This window comes from Vigna radiata, chromosome 5 (assembly GCF_000741045.1).
Source record: "Vigna radiata var. radiata cultivar VC1973A chromosome 5, Vradiata_ver6, whole genome shotgun sequence".
Classification (NCBI taxonomy): domain Eukaryota; kingdom Viridiplantae; phylum Streptophyta; class Magnoliopsida; order Fabales; family Fabaceae; genus Vigna; species Vigna radiata.
In genome coordinates, this window is record NC_028355.1 from 16,931,374 (window position 1) to 16,953,725 (window position 22,352).

Consider the following 22,352-nt stretch of genomic DNA (forward strand, 5'->3'; position numbering starts at 1 on the left):
TAAACAATAATTATAATAAATTTAAACTATATGTAATATAAAAAGTAACCATTATTCTTTCTTGTCTATTCTTAAACTCATAATCCAATCAAGCTAAATCAAATGTATTTCTTAATTTTAATATGAAATTATTTTATCTTAATCATCCTTTTTCATTTCCTATCTTTCATATCACATTCAAAAACAAAGTTATTTCCTCTTTTGGCATGAATATAAAACATGTAACCATGAAACTGGAAGAATAAAATCATAATATAAACCTATTCAATTAAGTAAATATTATTAGTTATTAGCATTATTATGTTTTTTAATACATCCACTCTGTTACTTTAAAAAATCACAAAAAAGGGTAAGGCAATAAGAAAAACCGCTTTTATTAAAAGAGTATTTGAAAGCTTCTACTAGTACCAATTAAAAGTGATTCCGTTGATTCAGTATAATCCAGGCGCTTTGAAAATGCTTTGGACTCAAATTTTTGCAATTGCAAGCTCGTCAGCATAGTTGAGAATCAAACCATGGAATACAAGTTCAAAATGAGGCTATTTAAAACTAAAGTAATTAAGGTATTATTGGAATATATTTGAGCTCAATTCCGGCATGAATCCACATATAAGGAGTCACGGATACAATCTGTACAAGTCACTACTATTACTTTAACACACATCAACATAATCAATATCATGTCTTAAAATGTATACATTTCAAACAAATGAATATTATACCAAATAGCTGCTGTATCTATTGTTAACTTGTTAAACAAGTTATCCAAAATCATTCAGCCTTTCTTTGGCATTGCTGCAAGTCTTGTGTACATTCTTGCCATGGATTGGTAGCCTCTAACATCGCCTGAACGCAGAAGATTGCCTGTAACAACATTATTACAAGTTTTTCATCCTCACCTATGTTAACGTATTAGATGGAAAAAAAAAATCAGGGCATAGTTTTGGACTGAGCTGACACCTTAAGGATTTGAAGTTCTTTAGTTTGCCATCAATATCAATAAATCCTTGAATTTCCCAACAAATACCAAAGTGCTTTTGTAGATAGTTTTTAATCAACAACAAAAGTCAAGTAATATACATGTGAATTCATACATCACGAGCAATTAAAGACAACAAATGAAACATCGTATTCTAGTGCACCAACTTCCCATCCATTCTCTCAAGCACAATTGAATGTGCTTTCGCATTTTTTTCAACCCTCAAATCTAATTCAATTAGGTCCCGTAATCAAGGCAAAGTACACTATAACAGGGTATCAAATGAATTCGAGTTTCTTTCTTGCAGTTTTTCTAGTCATTTGGGGGAAAGAGATAGGACAAAACAACTCTTGATCCACACAAGAGACAAATGAGAAAACAATAGAGAGGAGAAAGTTTGTCAACCTGAATCACAATTCAGTGGGCTGTCAGGTTCTGGATGGGCCATCAAAGCAATTATAGCCCTACAGACAGATTGAAGGGTCCAAGCTGGGCTCCAAGCATTTTTCAAGATATCCAGACAAATCTCCCCAGTCTGGAAAATTACTAGATGTTAAACCAATTGTCATGGAGAAATGTTAAGAATATCAAATCCATTAGAAAAAAATGTATCCACTAACATATAAAGAACAGAAGAAAAATAAAATAAAATAATGGACAGGCAATTAAAATCAAATCAAAGGCTTTCAATTTCTAATTAGTTGTGAAACTGAAAAGGGGTTAATTAATAGTATGCATTAGGTTTATTAAACTTATCAGCTTCCCAAGAAGGTTAGCATTATTGGTCTTTTCATCATTCAGAAGGAAACTAAACCATCTGAGACCAAGCACAAACACTCATCATTTATAAACATCATATATTTATATACATTCACATAAGAGCACCAAACAGTGAAATGGAATAGGAGCTTCGATTTGGAATTGACATTTAGAAGTTCATCTAGAATTAGAACAACAATTCTTAAGTCCAATTCCATGGAATTCTAATATAATTAAAGCGAACATATCTCTGTCTCTAACCTCTACCCTCTAAATTACAATTCCTCATTTCATGCTCACCATTCAGCTGTGCCCGCTGTCCATGTTGCTCCAGCTACCACCCATCAATGTCATCACCACCCCATTCCCACCAATTTCTGCCACGGTACCCCCCACTCAATCATTGCGGTTGTCATTGGCATTACTACTACTATCAAGAATTTCTACTCTCACCCACCACCTCTAGTTGTCAAAATTGTCATAGTCATTGTTACCACCAACATCCCCCATTCCCATTGATAAGTACCGCAACTCCTACCATCACTGATAACCACTGTTGCCACATCAATACCCATTATCCCTACCACCCCTCCTATAGTTATTGCTACCCTCTTCACCTCCCCCAGCATACTGTTACCGATAAATATCCCTAATTAAAAAGATATGACTAAAAACGGAATTCAAATTAAACAGAATTATAATTTTAATCTCTAATTCCTTACACAATCCAAAAATCAAACATGAGAATTATAACTTCAAACTAACCAGAATAGCAATTATAATTCCAAACCAATCAGAATAAGAGTTGGAATTACAATTTTGAATGCAATTCCAACTCCGTTCACCAAACTAATCCATAAATAATTTTAAGTCGATGCATCACTTGGAAACTTCAGCAACCATTCATCGGTGAAAATTGTGAAAAAATTAGGATAATGTAATTCTCCTCAGAACTCACACTCGCTAGTTCATAACAGATAAGATACACCAGTACTAGAACAACAGATACAGACAGATCCATCCTACCTTAAAGTGAACATTTGGATGAAATATCTTTGTCAAAAACCGGACTTGAGGAGGCTGTAGAGGATACTGATCCGAAACAGAAAAGGAAAGCTGGAACACCCCTCCCTCGTAAGGAGTCTCAGAGGGACCCTACTTGTAAACAAAACAAACAAATGTGAGAACCATCACAAACGGGTCGTAATCAACAAAGTCCTGGTTACCACTCAGCCTACCTTGACAAAAGCCGTCCATTTAAAAATGTTAGATTCATCACAGACTAGTTGAATATCAGGATCAGCAATCTTTTCTCGCTGCACCTCATGGTACTCCTTGAACAGCCTTGCCTTCGATGCCTGCACTTAAAACACACTTACAAAATCTCACACATCTTATTATTGAAGAATCAACCTTAAGACAAATGCAAATGATGGCATCAAAACAAAAACTAGGTACAAACAAGCCATCCAAGTGAGTTCAAAACACCTGGTCCAACAGATAACTCACCATAAAAAATAAATATATTCACATTAATTACGCATCACAATCTACTATTCACACAGATAGATTTACTCGCAACAGTTGCATCCATCACAAACTCTAAAACAAAAAACAAAAATACCACGAGATACGAACCTGCATACTGAATTACGCACCCTGAAACACAATTTAGCAGCGGTATTAAGGGATTGATATATATGAATATGCGCCGTGTGAACAAATTTGAGAAAGCTTAAACAAGATTCAAGGAACACAGTATCCTACCGCGTCTCCGGAGACTTTGATTTCGTGAGAAAGAATATAAATAATTGACGTATAGATAGGGTTGGAAGATCTGTAGATCGGAAAAGAATGAAAAAGTAAAATAGAAATCTGCAATAAGAAAACCCTAAAATAATGGACCCCACAATAATACTATAGTCTGGAACCCATTTAGCACTGTCAATAAGAAAAAATGGATGACCAATTTAGTAGCAACAAACAGTAAGAAATATACATGTTAAGGTTTTTAGGACTATTTCATGATTATAATATAGTTTAAAGAATTGATTTAATAATAAATCAGAGTTTATTATGTAATGAAGTTTTAATATTAAAATTGATTTGAAATTTTTTAACATTTAGATATTAAATTAGATTCTTTGTTTCCGTATATATTTTGTAAGACTGAGAAAAGTATCTTTTTGTGTTGTACTTAAGAGATATCTCCAAAAGACATTGATTCTCAAGGTAAGAGCAGTTTTGGAAATTATTTATCACAATTATATATTTTGAGTTTTATCAATATCTTTAACTAGATATTTTCCATTGGGGTGTTTTATTTGGGTCTAAAACTTGGGGTGCTCATTGTACATAAGTTTAGTGGCTTCAATAAATTTAGTGGGAATATTCCGATGAACATTCGGGGTTTGGTCTCGCTGAGGGATTTCGATCTTAATGAGAATGAGTTTGTTGGGTTGATTTCGCGTGGTTTGAATGGAATGAAGTTGGAGCAGTTGGATTTGAATAATAATCACTTCATGGGTTCGATCCCTGATTTTACAACGGATAAAGTGAGTTTTGAAAGCAATGATTTTGGCTTATCAAAGCCTAGGACTATGTGTGCATTTGAGGTGATGGCGCTATTGGATTTTCTCGAGGGGTGGGTTACCCTCAGATTTTGGTTGATTCGTGGAGTGGCAATAATTTGTGTGATGGAACATGGCTGAGGATAAAGTGCAATGGTGATGGAAAGGTGGAAATGATTATTTTGAATAACTTTAACCTTAGTGGTACTTTATCCAACAAGAGAATCCAATGTTACTTCCATTGGATGGTCTTTAATAATTGAATGATGTATTCGTTACCTCTAGACGAAGTAAGTTTTGCTCACGCGAAAGAGTTTCAATGACTCAACATTAGTTGCAGGACATTTTTAAGCTCAAACGAAAATAATATAACTCAAGCGAAAATAATATAGCTTAAACGAAAATTGTTTAGCTTAAGCGAACATTGATTGGAATTGAATAGAGCTTGTCAATAGTTAGTAGTGTCTGAAAATTTTCATGGTTTCAGTTTGACGAATCAATTTCAAGATTTTCTTTTAATTTTTAAGAAATCTACACTTCATATACATAAGAAAGAAAAATTGTAATAAGTATTTTGAATTTTATATCATATAAAATAATCTAATATGAAGGCCTCCTATTATTCAAGTTTTGTGGAAATGAAGACTTGTAAAAGGACAAAAGTATATTTTAAAGCATTAAAAACTAATTAAGATATTTTAATTTTTTTTAAACTTAATCATGCTTTCAAGTCACAGGAATTTTTATGTTCTGTACTGCTCATTTGCACATTTTTTTTATTTACCATTTTCCAATACCTTCTAAAAGTATGTCTCATGCAACAGGTACATGATTTATTCTGGACACCGAAGTGCTAATATGGCTTCATAAAGAGTTAAATAAAAGTCTGGATCATTAAAATAAAACAACATTTTCTTTTTTGTAAATATTACATTTGCAATTTAATAAAAATATTGTAAAAAAAAGCTAAAAATTATTTAAAATATTAATATAATAAGACTACATAAAATGAAAAGAAATAAAATCTTTAAAAAAGTTAAAACAGACACTCCTTTTAAAAACTAATACATTTATAATGGAAAATATTTGAGTATATTTAATTTAATATATTTCATAAACCATTTTTTTCAAAATTCAAAAGTGAAGCCCTACACGTTCTTCATGCTGAAAAAAAATTCCTCCACCTTGGCGATGTGGCCTATGAGGTTGATCTTGAAAAAGGGTACAACTATATTAGCTGAAATTTTCTGAAGCAAAGTCTATACTTGTTTGTTTGAAATGGTAGATGAGACAATGTCACTGATTATGCATGGAATTTAGTCGACTAAAGTATTCAGATTCAGCTACTTCCACAGTAAATGTGTGATTGTGTTGACATGGCTGACTACCAGAGGTTTCATTTGGAGGCAACAACAAAAAGGAGTGCATCTAGTGCAACAAAAAGGTTATTTTGCAGGACGTAGGATTACAGGTATGAAACGTGTGGGGGCAATGATTATTGGGAACCTGTGGTTACAACGTCAAGCTAAAGAATCGTAAATCCGTGGATTTGGAAAGAGCAAATCTCGGGAATGTATTCCACTACGTTCACCTACGAATTCATCACAGGTTTAAAATTAATTGAGCATGCGAATTCGTTTAATACAACTAGAACTAGATCTTCTAGTCCACTATTTTTCTCTAAAAAAACACATAATCTATTGCCAATTGCCGGATAATGAACACTATGAGACTATAACAAATTAAACAATGTACATATATTATTATATTTATGTAAAAGGAAATGAAAAAATTAAGAAAAAGAGAAAAGATTTATAGCAAACAAGTGAAAAATGCAAACCCGATTACAGTTTTACACGCCACCAGTTCGGTCAGCAGTAGGTTTTGGTTTCACTTTTGCCAAGTTAACAAGGTCCCCAAATAAATTATCCTCTGGTTTGGAAGGCTTCACAGGTGGCACATAGGATGCAGAAGAAACCTGGTAAGAATTTCTCAGAGCACCATCATCTCTCATTGATAAACCATACATTTGCTGCTCAACATACTGAACCGCTGGTTGCTGACCATAGCCATATCCTACGAATTGGTTGCCATACATTTGTTGAGGATACATGGAATGCATTGGATGTGAAGTCATACCCATATAGGGACTGGCAACACCCTGAATATGCTGCGGGTACAAGCCGGATTGATTACTTTGAACATTGTTGTTGATTGTTGAGATATGGCTAGCATTTGGTTGCATATACATTCCAACAGCCTGGTCATGCCCCGCCGCTTGAGGTCCCTGAGGATGTGCAGCACTTTGTATATGCGTCATTACCACTTGAGTGACTTGCAATGGTTGTGGGTATTGACTGCCCAATACTGGACTATCATTGTCTGTAGGTTGTGCTTCCCACGGAGGCGGCGGAAATGATCCACCACTTGTTGTACCTGTAAACCGGAAAAAGGCTGAATGATGCGAAATATCTCAAATATGAGAACCACAAATCGTATACATTGACATTCACCCCAATCCAATCGATCAACAACCCAGCAAAATACAGCAAGCCAATTGAGAAAGGAAAATATTGAAGGGATATGAATTTGCCATTAACCAACTTAAAAGCAGCAATCAGGGGTCAGAAATCAAAATTCATCACAGCAACTGCTAAAAAGAAGAGAAAGCATTTGTGAAAGTTTTGAGCCAAACAGGAATTAAAATAGAGAAGCATTAAGTGCACCGTAAACTGGTGAAGGAGGCTGTTGCTGCTGCGCAACCTGGCCATTCCAAGAAGGACCTGTGCTCTGCATATAAGGTGATTGCTCATACCGAGGTGATCCAACATTTGGCCCACCTCCAATGGGGTAAAACAGCCCTTGAGATATGAAAGTCTGCTGCTGTTGACATTGAGGAGAAAATGGACTGGTTTGACCAGCAACATTAATTGGCTGGATATTAACAGAAGTAGGTGGATTGCTTCCATTAGAAAACATATCAAAAAGAACAAGGGCATTCTGTTGAGACATAGGGCTGGCTGGCTGCTGTTCGCCTAAAGGAACGAGAGCAAGTGAAGTCTCTGCTTTTGGTGAGTTATAGTCGTCACCACTGAGCAGGTCCACTTTAGGATCAACCTTCGCAGGGGAAGCTGGTTCATTTGATGTTGGGGGCGCTGGAAGCAGTAACTGGTTCAAAGATTGAGACTCAGTTTCAGCATTAGCAGACGACCTGCAAAACTAACTTAAAATGAAAAGCCATAGAACCAGAAGGCGCCATACGGGTTAAGTTAACCTGTAATTTCATACACTAATCTACTTTTCAACGTTTATACATGAAGAAATAATATTGCAACTCTGCAGCCAAATCTAGGCTCATTAACAAGTTCAACAAAAATGAGATTCAACAACAATTTCGAACATATGAAACAAAACAGAAAGATGGAGACTTCTGACAACAGATGGCAGATAACTCCCCCAGCTACCAAGATCAAATATGAAGAATGACAAAAACTAAAGTATCCAAAATAAAATAATAGCACAAAAAGTCCCAAAGCCTTAAGCTGCAAAGACCTTATTCCACTGACAAAAATACAAGCAAATATATAGCAATCCATGGTACTTAGTTTGGAATATATTTTGAATATAAAACTTACTGGGTAAAAAGCAAATAACAAATGGAAATGAATTATGGATTCCAATAGGGTATAAAAATTATTTGATTCTCATCGGGTGAGACTGATAGAATTATATGTAATGAATGCAGAGCAATAATAAAATGCAACAATAAATAGTGGAAGACCTTCCATCCGTCTGTTTACTGGTATCTCCAAAATCAACCAAAGGACCATCAAAATCTACAAGTGTTCCAGTAGGTGCAGTCTTCAGATTCTCAGTATGATTTTGAGCAGGAGTTCCTGAAGAAGTTCCCGAAGCAGAAGTTCCCGAAGCAATGGATTCATGCTTGGCCAAGACACGCTGAAGATCATCATTCAGCGATAAGCCTTGGCATAGCAATGATTCGTCACTGTAAAAGTAGTAAAAGCGAACCATTATTAACAGGTTTTTTCCTTTAGATTTAAAGAAAACTAAAAGTGGAGTTAACATGTAAAAAATATATAATATGGCAGCAATTTCTTTGTAATATCTTGAAAAGGGGAAGAGGCCTTACGAAGTTGAATTAACAAGGTGTACCACTCTCTGCTTGTATGTTCGACATTGCTCCACTAAATCAACAATAACTTCCTGCTGAAGACCCTGAAAATAGAATACAAAAAATGTCGCATTCAATAGAATCAGTAGTTTTGATGATAAAAGTCTTACAACAACAACAACATCCCTCTTTGAGGTCGACAGCATAGACCATGCAATGCTTCCAACGTGGTAAAGGCCCTGAGCTTCAAAAAATTTTTATTACTCAAGTACATCAAAAGTTGAGAGTTTGGATTGAAGAACTTACTTCTTTGTTACCAGGGTCCAATGCATTGAGCATTTCTGCAAGAACATCCATAATACCACGTGCATTTTGAATTTCTGACAAACTGGCAATAGAAAGTCCAATCAAAACAAGTCAAGGCATCATTATTGACGGCACTCTGTACCATGTAGCATAATTTTGTCATCATCACAATAATTAGAGAAATGACAATAGCAATCTATTATTGGATACAGTGCCCCATGACAAATCAGTTTAGTGAGATTCACATGAAATTCACACGATAATAAAGAATAAGGTATGCTACCAAGTGCCCAAGCACACTATAAAATGCTTTAAAAAGAAAGAATCAAATGATTTTCTGTGACTTTTATGTCAATAGAAAATTTGAGAAATTTATCTGATAATATCTTTATCTTTTATCAGTTTAGTGAATCGTAGATGATGATTAAGAATTTATATTTATTTTCTATTTTATGATTAGTTTCCTGACTTGACTAGAATTTGGATAATTATAGGTTTATTATATCGCATAAATAGGAATATTATCTCTACTCCTAAAAATATAGGAACATCTCGTATATCTATTTGTATTTTCTGTATCAAGTCTATATAGACTAGCCTTATTATTATACTCTTGGGTAAAGATAGAAACAAAAAGGGAGCTTGAAAACTCAATTACCTATCACTTTGATACTTCATCTAGAAATAATAAAGAAAGAAAAAAAAACATGGATAAAAATGAATAGCAAATTATTAAAGATTAAATCCTCCTTTAAGAAAAATCTTGCATATTTTCTTTCATTTGCCACCGACTCCCACAAACCACCTCATTTTGCTAGAATTGGTTAAAAGAAAAACGATGCAACAAGCATCTTAATTGATAACAGTTCACAATGCTATTCCAATTATAAATAAAAAGAAAGGGTATGCCTTCATAATGTGACAACTTAGCTACAAAGAAAAATATAAAACGGTAATAGATAGTGATGATAATGAACTACATAAAACATTCCATCAAAGAAAAGTCTGAAGATAGCATGAGAATAAGAAGCCCATAGATGAATGTTAAGCAATGTGAAGTTATCAACATATATATAAGCCAACTTCCACAAACATGATGACAAGACAAGAGATAGAAATGCACCTTAGGGCTGGAAACTCAGAATCTGCAGATGACTCAGCTGTGTCTTGTTGAGCAAAAGTATCTCGTATATTTTGAGGGTATGATGACAATGGTTGTGTTTGTAGCGGTGTGAACACAGGTGCAGATCGCTCAGACCTCTGAGGGAATATTGCCCCAGCACGCTGAAACAAACAAATCCTTTATAGAACAAAAGGAATAGATAAACAAATATTAAACTTAAAAAGATTTATGAAAATATCCTGATTGTAACAATGAATACTCAAAATAAAAACCAATATAACCAATCAGATAATGAGAATTATGTCCAAAAGAAAAGTAGCAAGGGCCTCCTTTAAGAACTGTATCCAATCATCCTGTTTGTAATCGAAAGCAGAGTTGAAATATTTTGTAAGAAAATTTCAAGGCAAATAAGTTGATGAACATACCAAAAGCTCCTGGTATGCTGCATAATACTGTGGATATCTTGATCTTGGCCCTCCAAAAGCCTCTTGCCAACTATCTATAAGAACCAATATCTTATCTCGGACCTGATAATTGATCTACAGTTTTCATAATAAATATGATAAACATGTTTTTCATGATGAAGTCTCATAAAATAGGAAGGCTCTGGAAACTTCTAAGAAATATCAATACCTTCTTCTTCGCTATTTTAACCATCTCATGAAGAACATCTCTCTCGGCAACATGCATGTGTACAATGTCTCCACAATTCTTAATTATTGTCTCCAAAAGCTAAAATATAGCAGTTGAATTGATAAACAAATGAGTTTTTCCAATATTAAAGACGAAACATATACTTTCATTATAAGTAGGCTATACAAAATCGTCCTTATCTAAGCAAACCTAATTTATACAGCTCTAAGTACTCTAGGAGGAAAAGGAACTCGAACATACAGACAATCTGAACAAAGAACAGCAACTTCCTTATGTAACATTATATTTCCATATACATCAAAATGTTGACTTTTACTGGAAACCAATTCAGAGAAGATGATGATTCACTTCATTTCATTGCTTAACCTCAATTTTCTTCACACTAACTTTGGAGTGTACTTGGTGGAACAAAGCTTTTAGATTATGAATAAAGTATTTTATCGTCCCAGATTTTAACGTCATTATCAGCTCAGCTTCTGAAAGATGATAATTTTAAATAATGATAAAATGGCAATTAAAAAGTTATAATTCTTTCCACTCCACTTTCCAAAAATGGTATGAAATCTTGGTTCTGTTTCATTACAAAAAATTCAAAATAAAGGAATGAAATTTTATTTCATTCTATTCCAATCCATCTCATTCCGTTATATTTCATTCTGTACCACTAACCGAAACCTAACATTAGTAAAATACCATCTCAACGCAAGCATACCTAAAATAAATTTTACAATTTCTTTCCAAGATGAAAACAACATACGATATAAAACAATGTTGTTTGAACATTCTAGAGGAAGAGTCCTTTTCAACAGTTCAGCAAGCATACCATAATAACTGAATAAACATAAAAAAGAGACTTATGCTAAAATTTCCATTACATAGTCCCCAAATAATAGTTAATAGACAAAAGCTTCCAGCCAGTTATTTATCAATCAACAGCAAAAAAGTAATCCAAGGAATCATACAAGTTGAAAGTTTTCTTCTCTTCCAACAATTTTTTTTTTTATTTCAATTGACGAACATATGTTGGGGAATGTGTGATGACATTGTTAGGCCCATTGAAGAACATGTCTTAGATGTGGCTAAGATTCCTAAGAGGTGGCAGGTTTATGTTTGAAGAAAGAAGAATTAGTTACATCCGGTTGTTTGTAGTCACGTGTGTAAGTATAAGGCCGTATTGTATACATACATACCTAAGCCAGTTGTGTGTAATAGTCAACTTTGGATTTTTAATTGTACCTGCAAGAAAGCCACTTCCTCCGTTCGGAATGTTGACTATGGGAAACTCCGAAAGTTCCATATCTCGGTTTCAAGAAACTTCTTGTTCTTTCCCAAATCTCTCTCTAACATCTTTTTTTTTTCTTCCTAATTCTTTTAGTCCCTGAAGACATCTATTATTACTTGAATATATAATCAGACAAGGCTTTTACTCTAGGCTCTTAGCTTATTCTTGTTTTAAGGAAATGTCTATTTCGGACTACTAGAGAGAAACATTAAATCATACTATACTGTTGTGTAATCTAAAAAAATGAATAAATAACAGAAACATTGACCCTAAAGCAGATTGAATAGTGTATCAAATATATGAGCTTACAGTTAATGCACTTATTTGAACTCTAGGAACTTTACTTCCAAGCCGCTTCTTTATACCTTTAATAACATCCTTTGTTTGCCTGATAAATCATACAACCAAACTTGAGTTAGCATATTCTCAAAGCCTAAACGAAGAAACAAAATTAAAGTTTTGAACAAAAAATTGCAGTTAAACATTTAAATCTGTTCCAGCTCATCCCAGGTAAGCATCAATGGGCCCCATGAATATTTGCCCTAAGGTCGGATGCAAAGCTTCAGTTAAGACAGAAGGAACCTGGAAGGCTGACCACCTGTTGGCCCAAGCAAACATTGCACCATTGATTATCAAAAGCATTAGTTCCATTCTAGTACATGGTAAAAGGGAAGGTACAGGTCTCATTCATGAGGTACTCCCCATTCAGAAAGGTCCATATATCATTTTTCTGCCACATAAGCCATGCCTTATCAAATAAGAACCTCTAGGTGGCTCCTGGTCATTGATCCGGGACAACGAGTATTCAATGATCCCCTGCCTTTACCGCCAAAATGGGACTGTCTATCACCACCAACCTACTGGATTTCGTAACGATCATGCATCCAAAACCTACCACCTTTAGTAGTAAGATCTAAGATTCCATATATATTGTTACTCTTCTAAAATCACTCTTTAACTTGGATATTAATGTCTTTGCGAGTATCACCTCACCTTCGCTGTGCTATGCCGAGTCCAACCCTCTTGAAGCCACTCGTCATCAAGAGTAAAATTGATATATACCCCGTTCCGAACTACTTCAGACCAACACCCGTTAAAAAAAAGAAAAAAAAGAAAATTCCAGTTCACAACTGTGGAAACTCAGAAATGCATAGAAACATAAACAACAAACAAAAAGAGATCTGTCACCCCTTCTTCCCATTAACAAAAAGACAAAAGCAATTCACAGTCAACTTGGAAACAATAAATAGGATTTTTCGGATTTAATTCCGGATTTAATTCCAAATTACGAAACTTAAACTGATGAGCACACACAGAAAGGTATTAACTCCTAGAAGGCTTAAAATGTCCCATACAAAGGAACTGACAACTTATAGCAACCAGAAGCAAATCCCACATAACACAGCATCAGCCGACATCAGCCGAACAAGTGGATCATGCACGCAGAATCCATAATAGCTATTTACTATACCTGTCCCTAATTGATCAGTGAACAACGGAACTCAATCCTCAATTTCCTATTTCAAATTCCTGTGTTCGATTACTGTTACACGTAATAAAACAATTCGAAGTTGAAATCACGACCATCATGTAGTTTAATAAATGATAAAGCAGAGGAAACATATGACAGAAGGAAGGGGAAAAGCCAACGGCTAATCTTCATCCATCAACACTAATTCATAATTCAACTCTACAACTTATCTTACCACGTCAGAATTCATCCATAACAGAAAACCTAAGAAACTAGAAATCTCTCGCGCATTTTTTTTGTTCGTAATAATTCGGCAGTAAACCGCAGAAGCAAAAAAGAACTGTTCTATCAAGACAAAAACTAAGAGAAAGAAGAAGAACAAACTCGCGCGCAAAAAAAAAAAAACGCGCGCACTCTCGATAACGTCGAAAATGAAGAAAAAGCGAAAATCCGAAGGTATATACATACCCAGGGTCGCGATTGAGTATGTCACAGATCTCCATGTTCAAAGCCCAATCAGGGCCCACAAGCATGCTGCTTGTGGCACGTTCAACTAAGGCATTCACCATCGTTTCTCGCCGGCCACGAGAGGATCAATGTTTTCCGGTGCAATGAGAGAGCGATTCCGGTGATAACACAGAGATATAAGTAACGGCCTCCCTCCCTCGGTCTCCAAAATTAATAACAAAGTTTGCTACTACGTCGCTGAATGAATAATTCCGTTGAGGTAAAGTAGGGGTAGAATTGGAAGTGAAAAATCATATACCAATTATAAGAGTCCACATGGCAGTATGAAGGCGAGCTTCGCTATGCCACACCTGGGATACAGTTCAGAAACAGGATTTGCATCTGCTTAGTCAATAAGTTTGAATATAAATGCGGACGTTGTTTCCGCAAAACCGTAAAAGGAGAATAATTATAATTAATTAGAAAAAAATAGAAAATATCAACCGAGTCTTTCGTTTTCTAGGTATTAACTTTTTTCATAATAAAAAGTTCCATTAATCTCAATTAGATAACACTTTTTTATTAAGATATATGAAATAACTACATTAGTACTTATACATAATAATTTCCTTTATTCTTTTTCCAAAATTTAGTCAGACCTTGTACACATATTTTATATTATTAATATACAATAATATAATATAATAATTAATACAAAATCAAGTAAAAAGAGTTTATAATAATTCTTTCATTTCACTCAATCAGAATTATTTGATCACGATTAATAGCAGAACATTTTCGTACATATAATGCATTAACATATTCATATTTTTTTCTAATATTTACAAAAATACAAATTATAAGTATTGGTTGTTTACTGATATAGTAAACTTTTTATAATATTTTCCATCAAAATTCAATTTAATTAAATAAATTATATTTCTATTCGTTGCTAGCAATTCTTTATATGTTCTATTTACAGTGATATGGTTTGTAGTAATTTTTTATTATTTAATGTTTGTATACAATCTCAAATAATTATAATAAAAAATAACCAAAAGGTTAAACCCAGATTATAAAAATGACTTACCCTTAATTTAGAATCAAATTTCTAATAAATAATATGAGATTAATTTCAACAAAATAAGTTAATTTTAAATTTTATATAAGAAACTCATTTTATTTTGGTTTGGTTCAGTCATAATTTAAGTTATAGTGACAACAATATTATTATTATTATTACAAAAAGAATTATAAATCGTTCAATTCCGATAATTTTTTAATAACACAACAATCCATTGATATAACTAATGGATAGTGATATGAGAATTATCCAAATGAAATATAATATAATAGAAATAAATCATGGTTTATGCAGTTATTTACCCTGTTTTACGGATTTTATTTACTGCATGTTTGCATTTTATCTTTATAGGAATTTTCTCTTTATAAAAGTTAATAACACTATACTAGTGTAAGAATCTTATTCATAAATAATATGAATATGTCTCATTTATATCTAGATATTTACTAGTACTAACATTTATTATCAAATGAGTCATAATCACAGCTCATCATAATAAATATATTTTATAATTCATGCTTTAAATTAAAAATTCATATCCCTTACAAGGTCAACATCCAACAGCTGAAATGAAAAATATATGTTAATTTAAAATCATTTCTCACAATAATGTAATTTTTTTCAATAATGTAACATTCATGCTACATTAGTTGATATTGTTGATATTAGTCAATAAACTTCTAAACATAAAATATTATTACTGTGCCTATAATAAAAAAATGTTAGTTATCTTGAAGAAACTGTATCTAAAATCAATAGAATTAAAAACTCAATTACTTGTATTATTACGACAACTTTTATGGTTAATAAAAATTAAGAAGAGACAAACTATAAAATTTTGCTTAGAAGAAACAAACTATAAACTTTTGCTTAGAAGAAACAAATAATAGATCACTTTTTTCAAGGCAAAACAGCTTAAACAATAGTCACCCCAATCGGATATTCTATGGCATAAAAAAGATCATTTCATATGATGAATTCTTTTTATCTTATATATAAATTTATATTAAACTCTACATATATTGTCATGATATATTTTCAAAAATAGTGAAGATAAACCTTTTTGGGACATATAAATGAGAATATTTTGTATTTTTATTAATTAACAACTTACTTATTATGTGATATTTGTATTTCTCTTTTTAATTAACTTTTATGAGATTATTTCTATGGTGAATTTGAATAATTTTAAAAGTTCAAAATATATAATATCTTAGTTAAATCATGAATTACTATTTAATAGTGTGTATAATTAATGTATGTTGTTTGTGGTGTTAAAGATGATTGTTATTAAGTAATGAATATTTGAAATGATGAAAATTGGTTGAATGATGAAGTGTACCTTGTTGTGCTCATTTGGAATTGACTAATTTTTATGAATGTTTATGTTAAAATGCTTAATGGTATCAATTTGGCTAGGAAGTTGAGAATAAATTATTTGAAATAAGTTATAAATGGTTTTTTATAGTAGAAATGAAGGTTTGATAGGTGAATTTTAGAATCAATGATTTAAGGTGAGAATGAGTGGTTAAAACATGTTATTTTGGTCATTTGTAACTTGTTTGGGATGATAATTAGTTTATATGTATGCTAGAATTGAGTGATAGTCATTTTGGAAGTAATTACAAAGTTGTTTAAGTGCATTTTGAAGGTTTGAACTAGTGAGATTTTGAACTCTAGGTTTTGTGTCTAAATCGTCATTTTAGAGAGTGTTAGTAAGTCAACTGTGACTTGTTGGAGCTCCTAAATTGTTTAAAAACAAGATATAACTGGTGGAATTTAATTTGGGTCTCTAAAGTGATGTTTTGGTTAATTTTAGATTGAAATATTGTGGTTAATTAGTTTAAAACGAGTTTAGGTTGGTTTAGATATGTTTAGTTAAGTCAATTTTAGTTTAAAATACAATCTAGGAGTGTTAGAAGTTGGAAAAGATGCATAGGATGGGTCATGAGGGGTGCAATTTTTGTAGATTTGATGCTGCAAAATTATGCAATCTCGTTGAGCGAGTGTGTGTCCGTTGAGCGAGCATAACACTTCTATCTGAGTGAGAGTTATCGCTGAGCGAGAGGTGAACGAGCAGAGTCCACTATTTATGTTTTTGCTGAGCGAGTCTTGGTGCATTGAGCGAGTGGACTGACATACACTTTTAGCTAAGCGAACAAAATTGGTGGCTATGTGATAGTATCATATTTTCAATTAAGTTTTTATATATTTTCTTAAAGTGTGTGCAATGTATGTGTTACAATAACCGTCCAAAGAATATTATTAGTTGTGAGAAATACAAATCCATGTGAGTCATAAGAATGATTTTATTCATGGATAGTAATGAGTCAGGAAAATCCTAGAACCTCCCATCAGGAAATATTGTTAGAAGGGTTGGTTATATATATAGGATTGTAAGTTCTGTTTTAGGGGAAGAAAGTAAAAAGTATTTTTCTCGCCCTTTCTCTCTCTTTAGGAGTTTTCTTTGTCCTTGAATACAGAGACTATCGTCACATCATTTGGTGCTCTCGTTCCTTCACACCATGGCAGAATCCGTTCGCAAGACCCAATCGGAAAAAATGGATGAAATGCTCCATAACATGTCTCTTGTCATCTCCAAGATGGATGACCTGAATCTCTGACTCTCATCCTTGGAAAACCACCCCCCTTCTTCACCTCCTTCTCCTCTCCCATTTTCTTCACCTACTAATCATCGCCATTTTCTCAAGCTGGATGTTCCCCGCTTTGATGGTTCTGACCCGCATGATTGGATCTTCAAGATCTCTCAGTTCTTTGACTATCATTCCACACCGGAGGAAGAATGAATCATTGTCTCGTCATTCTACCTTGACGGTCATGCTCTTGCGTGGTTTCAGTGGATGTACCGCAATGGACAGATTCATTCATGGCCACAATTACTACAAGCTTTAGAGGCCGTTTCATGCCGACCACTTTTGATGATCCTCAGGGTAAGCTTTTCAAGTTAACTCAAACCTCCTCAGTTACTATTTATCTGAGTGAGTTCAAGGCTCTTGTTAATCAGATTGTTGGGTTGCAACCCCAATTTCTTTTGAGTTGCTTTATTTTTGGGTTGAAATCGGGAATCCGCTGTAAGGTGCTTTCTCAACAACCTCAAACACTCTCTCAAGTTTTTAGGTTAGCTCGTCTTCATGAGGAAAAGTTCCATGATCTAACTCGTTTAGTTCAGCCGCATAATGATATTCCAGACCGTTGCCGCTGGTGACCAATCCACTCAATCCACCTTTGGTTCCTTCAGTTCTTCCACAACAGTCGCCACCTCTTCTACCTGCTCCTCCTCCGCACACACGTTTTAAACAATTAACCGAGACAGAAATGACCGATTGACGTGAGCGTGGCTTGTGCTTAAATTGCGACAAAAAATTCTTACGTAACCATCGCTGCCCAACACGTTACATGTTGTTGGTTGCTCAAAAGGATGATGACTCAGGCGATTCTTCTTTGCATGCTTCAATGACGGAACCCAAACCGTCATATCTTGTAGTAGTTGGGTCAGTACACTGATAACACCTCTTGGGAAATTTGGGATGAGCTAAAATCCTTGTACAACCTTGAGGACAAGGTTGAATCTCATGGGTAGGGTATTGTTACAGTAACCGTCTAAGGAATATTATTAGTTGTGAGAAATACAAATCGATGTGAGTCATAAGGATGATTTTATTCATCAGTAGTAATGAGTCAGCAAAATTCTAAAACCTCCCATTAAGAAATATTGTTAGAAAGATTGATTATATATGGAATTGTAAGTTCTCTTTTAAGGAAAGAAAGTAAAAAATATTTTTCTTGCCTTTTTTCTCTTTTTATGAGTCTTCTCTATCCTTGAATACATAGACTACTATTGTTTACGCATCAATATGTGAATATTTATTCCACTATTTATTCTGAAGTATGAATTGATTTGTAATATGAATTGGAAATAAAAAATTATATACATATGATCAATAATATTATATGTGGAAATTAAATGTCAAAGTATATGAATCTAGGTATGCTGTTACAATTTTTTTTTTAATTTTCGTAAACATATACATTAAATTACGTCTCATTATATTTTGAACAGTATCATATAATGATGATACTGATATTCCTACACTATTATAATTGGTAATACAACCATAAAAATCTATTTGTGGGTAGATTAAAACAAACCTGTTGATATGTTGACTTGAAAAACATATAAATCAGACTAACTTTTTAACGAGCCCATTTAACTACCAATTTTAATGAGTTTAGTTTATTTTACAAAATAATTATTATATTTTAAAAATATTAAAAAAACATTATTTTACTAATATATATATATATATATATATATATATATATATATATATATTNAACATACCTTGACAATCTGACGCAAAAAGTAATCACCATAACGTTTCGCAGGCTTGGACTCCACAACATGAATTGTGTCCTGCAGCAAATTGAAACAATGCTCACCATTTGCAAGCACTATTTAAGATAGAAACAGGAGAACTGCCAGAGTTAAACTCCGAAAGCCTAATTTAGCCTGAGACGGAAAATCATATGAACTGTCCAATGTTTATAGTATTTGCACAAAGTCAGGGAGTCAGTTCACCACTATAGTCCCTTTACACTAGTATTATTCTTAATATAGAGATGTGAAAACATAAAAGTAATTAAAACACAGAATAATATCTATCAGTACCATACCACTGACTCCGTAATGCATATGGTGGTCAAAGCTAAGATTTGAACCTTAATTTAACAAAGACTTTCAGAGCAAGTAAATGATATTATTATCAAAGAAACAAGTTCAACTAAAAAGGACAAGCATGACAATAAGGCCTGGAAAATCTATTCACTTTCTCAAACAGCATTTAACTTCAGTGAGAAAAGGATCATTCAAGAAAAAATTGCAAGCAAGCTTACCTCATCGATATAGAAATCTACATCTGCATTGGATGTAATTTTCCCATCACTATCAACAGCATGTGTCTTGTGCTTGTATGTGATCAAGATAGTCCTGCCATCCATTAGAATGGAAATACATGACTAAGCTTTTGCACAAAGCATATATATTATTAACAAAAAAATATTGATATTCAAGGGGCAGGATGCTAAAATAATATTTTGTATAAACCTTAAGGTGGATTCATCCACTTCCATGTAACTCGCAAGTTTTGCAAAGGAGATTGTTGAATACACTTTCAAGAAGGTCCGGACACCTGATAACAACTGTTGCTGCTTTGCTTCATAAAGGAACAGTTTTAATTGAAGTCTATAGGCATCCTGATTATAATTTACAAGAGGCTCCTCAAAACTAGGAGCTGAAGGGGTAATGAACTTAGGGCATGCATAGGAGAAGAGCTCATCATAGATAGCAAATGCCTCATCGTCATATCGCTGCATTCTAGCCATCTTTTCACCATACTTCTCCCGTAACTGAGAGTTCACAGTTTCATCAACAAGCCTGGTTTGGGGACAGAGTGAAAGACAAATTGCCAGCAAGGCATACATTTGTTCATTTTTCTTCAGTATCTGCTCATACTGGGGCGATTTCTGGTGATACTGTTTTGTCTTGAAGATGTACAAGAGAATTTTGTTAAATTCTCGAATTGCTTCCACATATCTGTAAAAAAAGTAATTGATTAGGTCCTGTAATGAAATAAATAAGGGACAATTATAACATGAAACACAATTTTGTGGGATAGAATACTTCAACAGACACATGAAATCTTCAAAAATGTTTTTTTAAATCAATCATTATTTTATGCGAATAGCATATGTACTATTTTCCACTTGTGACGAACTTCATCAAAATAAGTTATTGGCGGTGTATTGAAATATTATTTACTATGATCAGATAAAAACTTGCATGTTCATGGCACTCCAGAATACATGAGTATTTTCCAATTTTTAATAACCTTTCAGACACTCAATTAGACTTCAGAAACTAAAAATCAAGACAAAAAGACAAACTCCAAACCACACATGTTATAAAATCATGATTTGAATGATTCACATTGGGTTCGCAAAAAGATCATATACATTTTTTATATGAATAAAAAAACCAATCCATTTCCATTAAGTGATAGTAAAAGAAAGTTTTAATTTAATCAATTTAAATTGCATGATCCACAAATAATTAGAAAATTAAAAAAAATGAATAAAATAATTCAAAATAACAGAGAGATTAATGAAGTCAAACACCAACACTATCAACCTACAATAGCAAAAGAAGGTAATTCAAACAATAGGTAATGCATACAGGGTAAAGTGCCTGAAATGGATTAGAATCTTTAGATGGTAAAGTCCATTCACTGTCTTTCACAAGCAAAGACAAGAGGCATTCACTGTGTTTGATCACAGATGGCAAAATCAACAAGCATTGTTCAAGCACCAAAAATAAATCTAAAGAACATAGTCAAACTCTCAGTTCATGAACTCTGTGTGGTTAAAGAACACAGTGATATGAATAGTCACAAAACAAAAGTATCACCTGCGGAGCATGAGATTGGCAAAACCATAGTGATAAATGGTGGTGATGTGACTCCCAATAACACTGGTATAAACCCCTTGCTGACTAATATCAATAGGAAGCAAACACTTGATCCCAGTATGATAATCCCCCAGCAAGCAATGAACCCTAAGCAACCCCACCATACTAAAATACCCCAGCACCTTCAACACATTACTCCCCCCATTGTAATCATATCCATCCGTGGCAGTAAACTGTTCGAGCCCCTCCTTCTCCTGCTCCAGAATCTGAATAATGGTACTCTTCTCCACCAGCGCCTGAAGGAAGTTCAAAACCCCATACACATTCCAGGCCTGGTCGAACTGGCGCAAGAGCGTGATCTCCTGTTCGGTCTTGTTCTTCATCTTGGCACGATATTGGCAGAAGCTCTGGAACTGGTAGACGAACTCGTCGACCATGTCCCACAGCCACTGGTTGGGGAGCTGCATGTTTACAACACCGTGGAGGACCACCTGGAAAAGGCTGCAGTAGTTGTCCCAGGAGTCGATGCGCTGGCGGAGCGTGGGCGTGAGGCGCGCGTAGAGGTGGCGGAACCACATCTCGCGGTAGAGGAGGCAAAAAACGTGGTCGTTATCCACGTAATGCGCCACGGCGTCCACGGAGGGCCACGGCGTGTCCTTGAAGAGCCGCTCCGACAGGGTCTGGAACGAACTCTCGTACATCTGGTGGATCTCGTACACGTTCTTCTCGCGGATGTGACGGTACAGGTGAACGACGAACGATTTCACAGAGTCCGGGACGAAGTTCGGGTCGTACCCGAGCTCCTGCGTTTGTGGGCGCTCTTCGTAGTCCTGGTTCGCCATGCTTGGAACAGGGTTTGGGAAGGAAGACAGCTACCGCGACAGAGCTAGGTTAGGGTTTGGGCACTCGCAGTGAAGGGGAAGCTGAATATTATGTAAAGGAGTTTTATTTTTACGAAAAAAATAATAATATTAAAAATGAAGGAGTTTCGCCAACATATATTAATGTTATTAAGGCCCGCCAAAAGGTATTGGGCTTACCTTATCTCAATCGTAATACCC

General features: G+C 34.2%; 3 protein-coding genes across 6 annotated transcripts; all 3 read right to left on the reverse strand.

Moving 5' to 3' along the window:
- Nucleotides 1-542: 542 nt before the first annotated feature.
- Nucleotides 543-3,662, reverse strand: LOC106760745 (protein PEROXIN-4). The gene is made up of 6 exons (XM_014644160.2): nt 3,506-3,662; nt 3,377-3,397; nt 2,977-3,096; nt 2,765-2,893; nt 1,385-1,514; nt 543-864 (listed from the first exon to the last, which is right to left on the reverse strand). Exons 2-6 carry the CDS (start codon nt 3,380-3,382, stop codon nt 776-778), a joined length of 474 nt encoding a protein of 157 aa, XP_014499646.1. The 5' UTR covers nt 3,383-3,397; nt 3,506-3,662; the 3' UTR covers nt 543-775.
- Nucleotides 3,663-5,617: 1,955 nt separating this feature from the next.
- Nucleotides 5,618-14,047, reverse strand: LOC106760732 (TOM1-like protein 9). Of its 4 annotated transcripts, none has more exons than XM_022780792.1 (11): nt 13,745-13,857; nt 12,799-12,878; nt 12,115-12,193; nt 10,503-10,601; nt 10,295-10,408; nt 9,870-10,030; nt 8,747-8,828; nt 8,459-8,544; nt 8,090-8,314; nt 7,035-7,519; nt 5,620-6,744 (listed from the first exon to the last, which is right to left on the reverse strand). In XM_022780792.1, the coding sequence occupies exons 2-11, from the start codon at nt 12,843-12,845 to the stop codon at nt 6,161-6,163; spliced, it is 1,962 nt and encodes a 653-aa protein (XP_022636513.1). In that variant the 5' UTR covers nt 12,846-12,878; nt 13,745-13,857; the 3' UTR covers nt 5,620-6,160. The 4 variants fall into 4 exon arrangements, with proteins under 4 accessions (XP_022636514.1, XP_022636513.1, XP_022636512.1 ...); XM_022780791.1 differs by having other exon boundaries at nt 12,799-12,881; nt 13,745-13,823; XM_014644142.2 differs by lacking the exon at nt 12,799-12,878 and having other exon boundaries at nt 5,624-6,744; nt 13,745-14,047.
- A 3,995-nt stretch (nt 14,048-18,042) lies between these two features.
- LOC106760383 (eukaryotic translation initiation factor 3 subunit L-like) lies at nt 18,043-22,252 on the reverse strand. Its single transcript, XM_014643818.2, has 5 exons — nt 21,292-22,252; nt 19,933-20,421; nt 19,722-19,815; nt 19,171-19,242; nt 18,043-18,102 (listed from the first exon to the last, which is right to left on the reverse strand). Exons 1-5 carry the CDS (start codon nt 22,131-22,133, stop codon nt 18,043-18,045), a joined length of 1,557 nt encoding a protein of 518 aa, XP_014499304.1. The 5' UTR covers nt 22,134-22,252.
- Between the last annotated feature and the right edge of the window lie 100 nt (nt 22,253-22,352).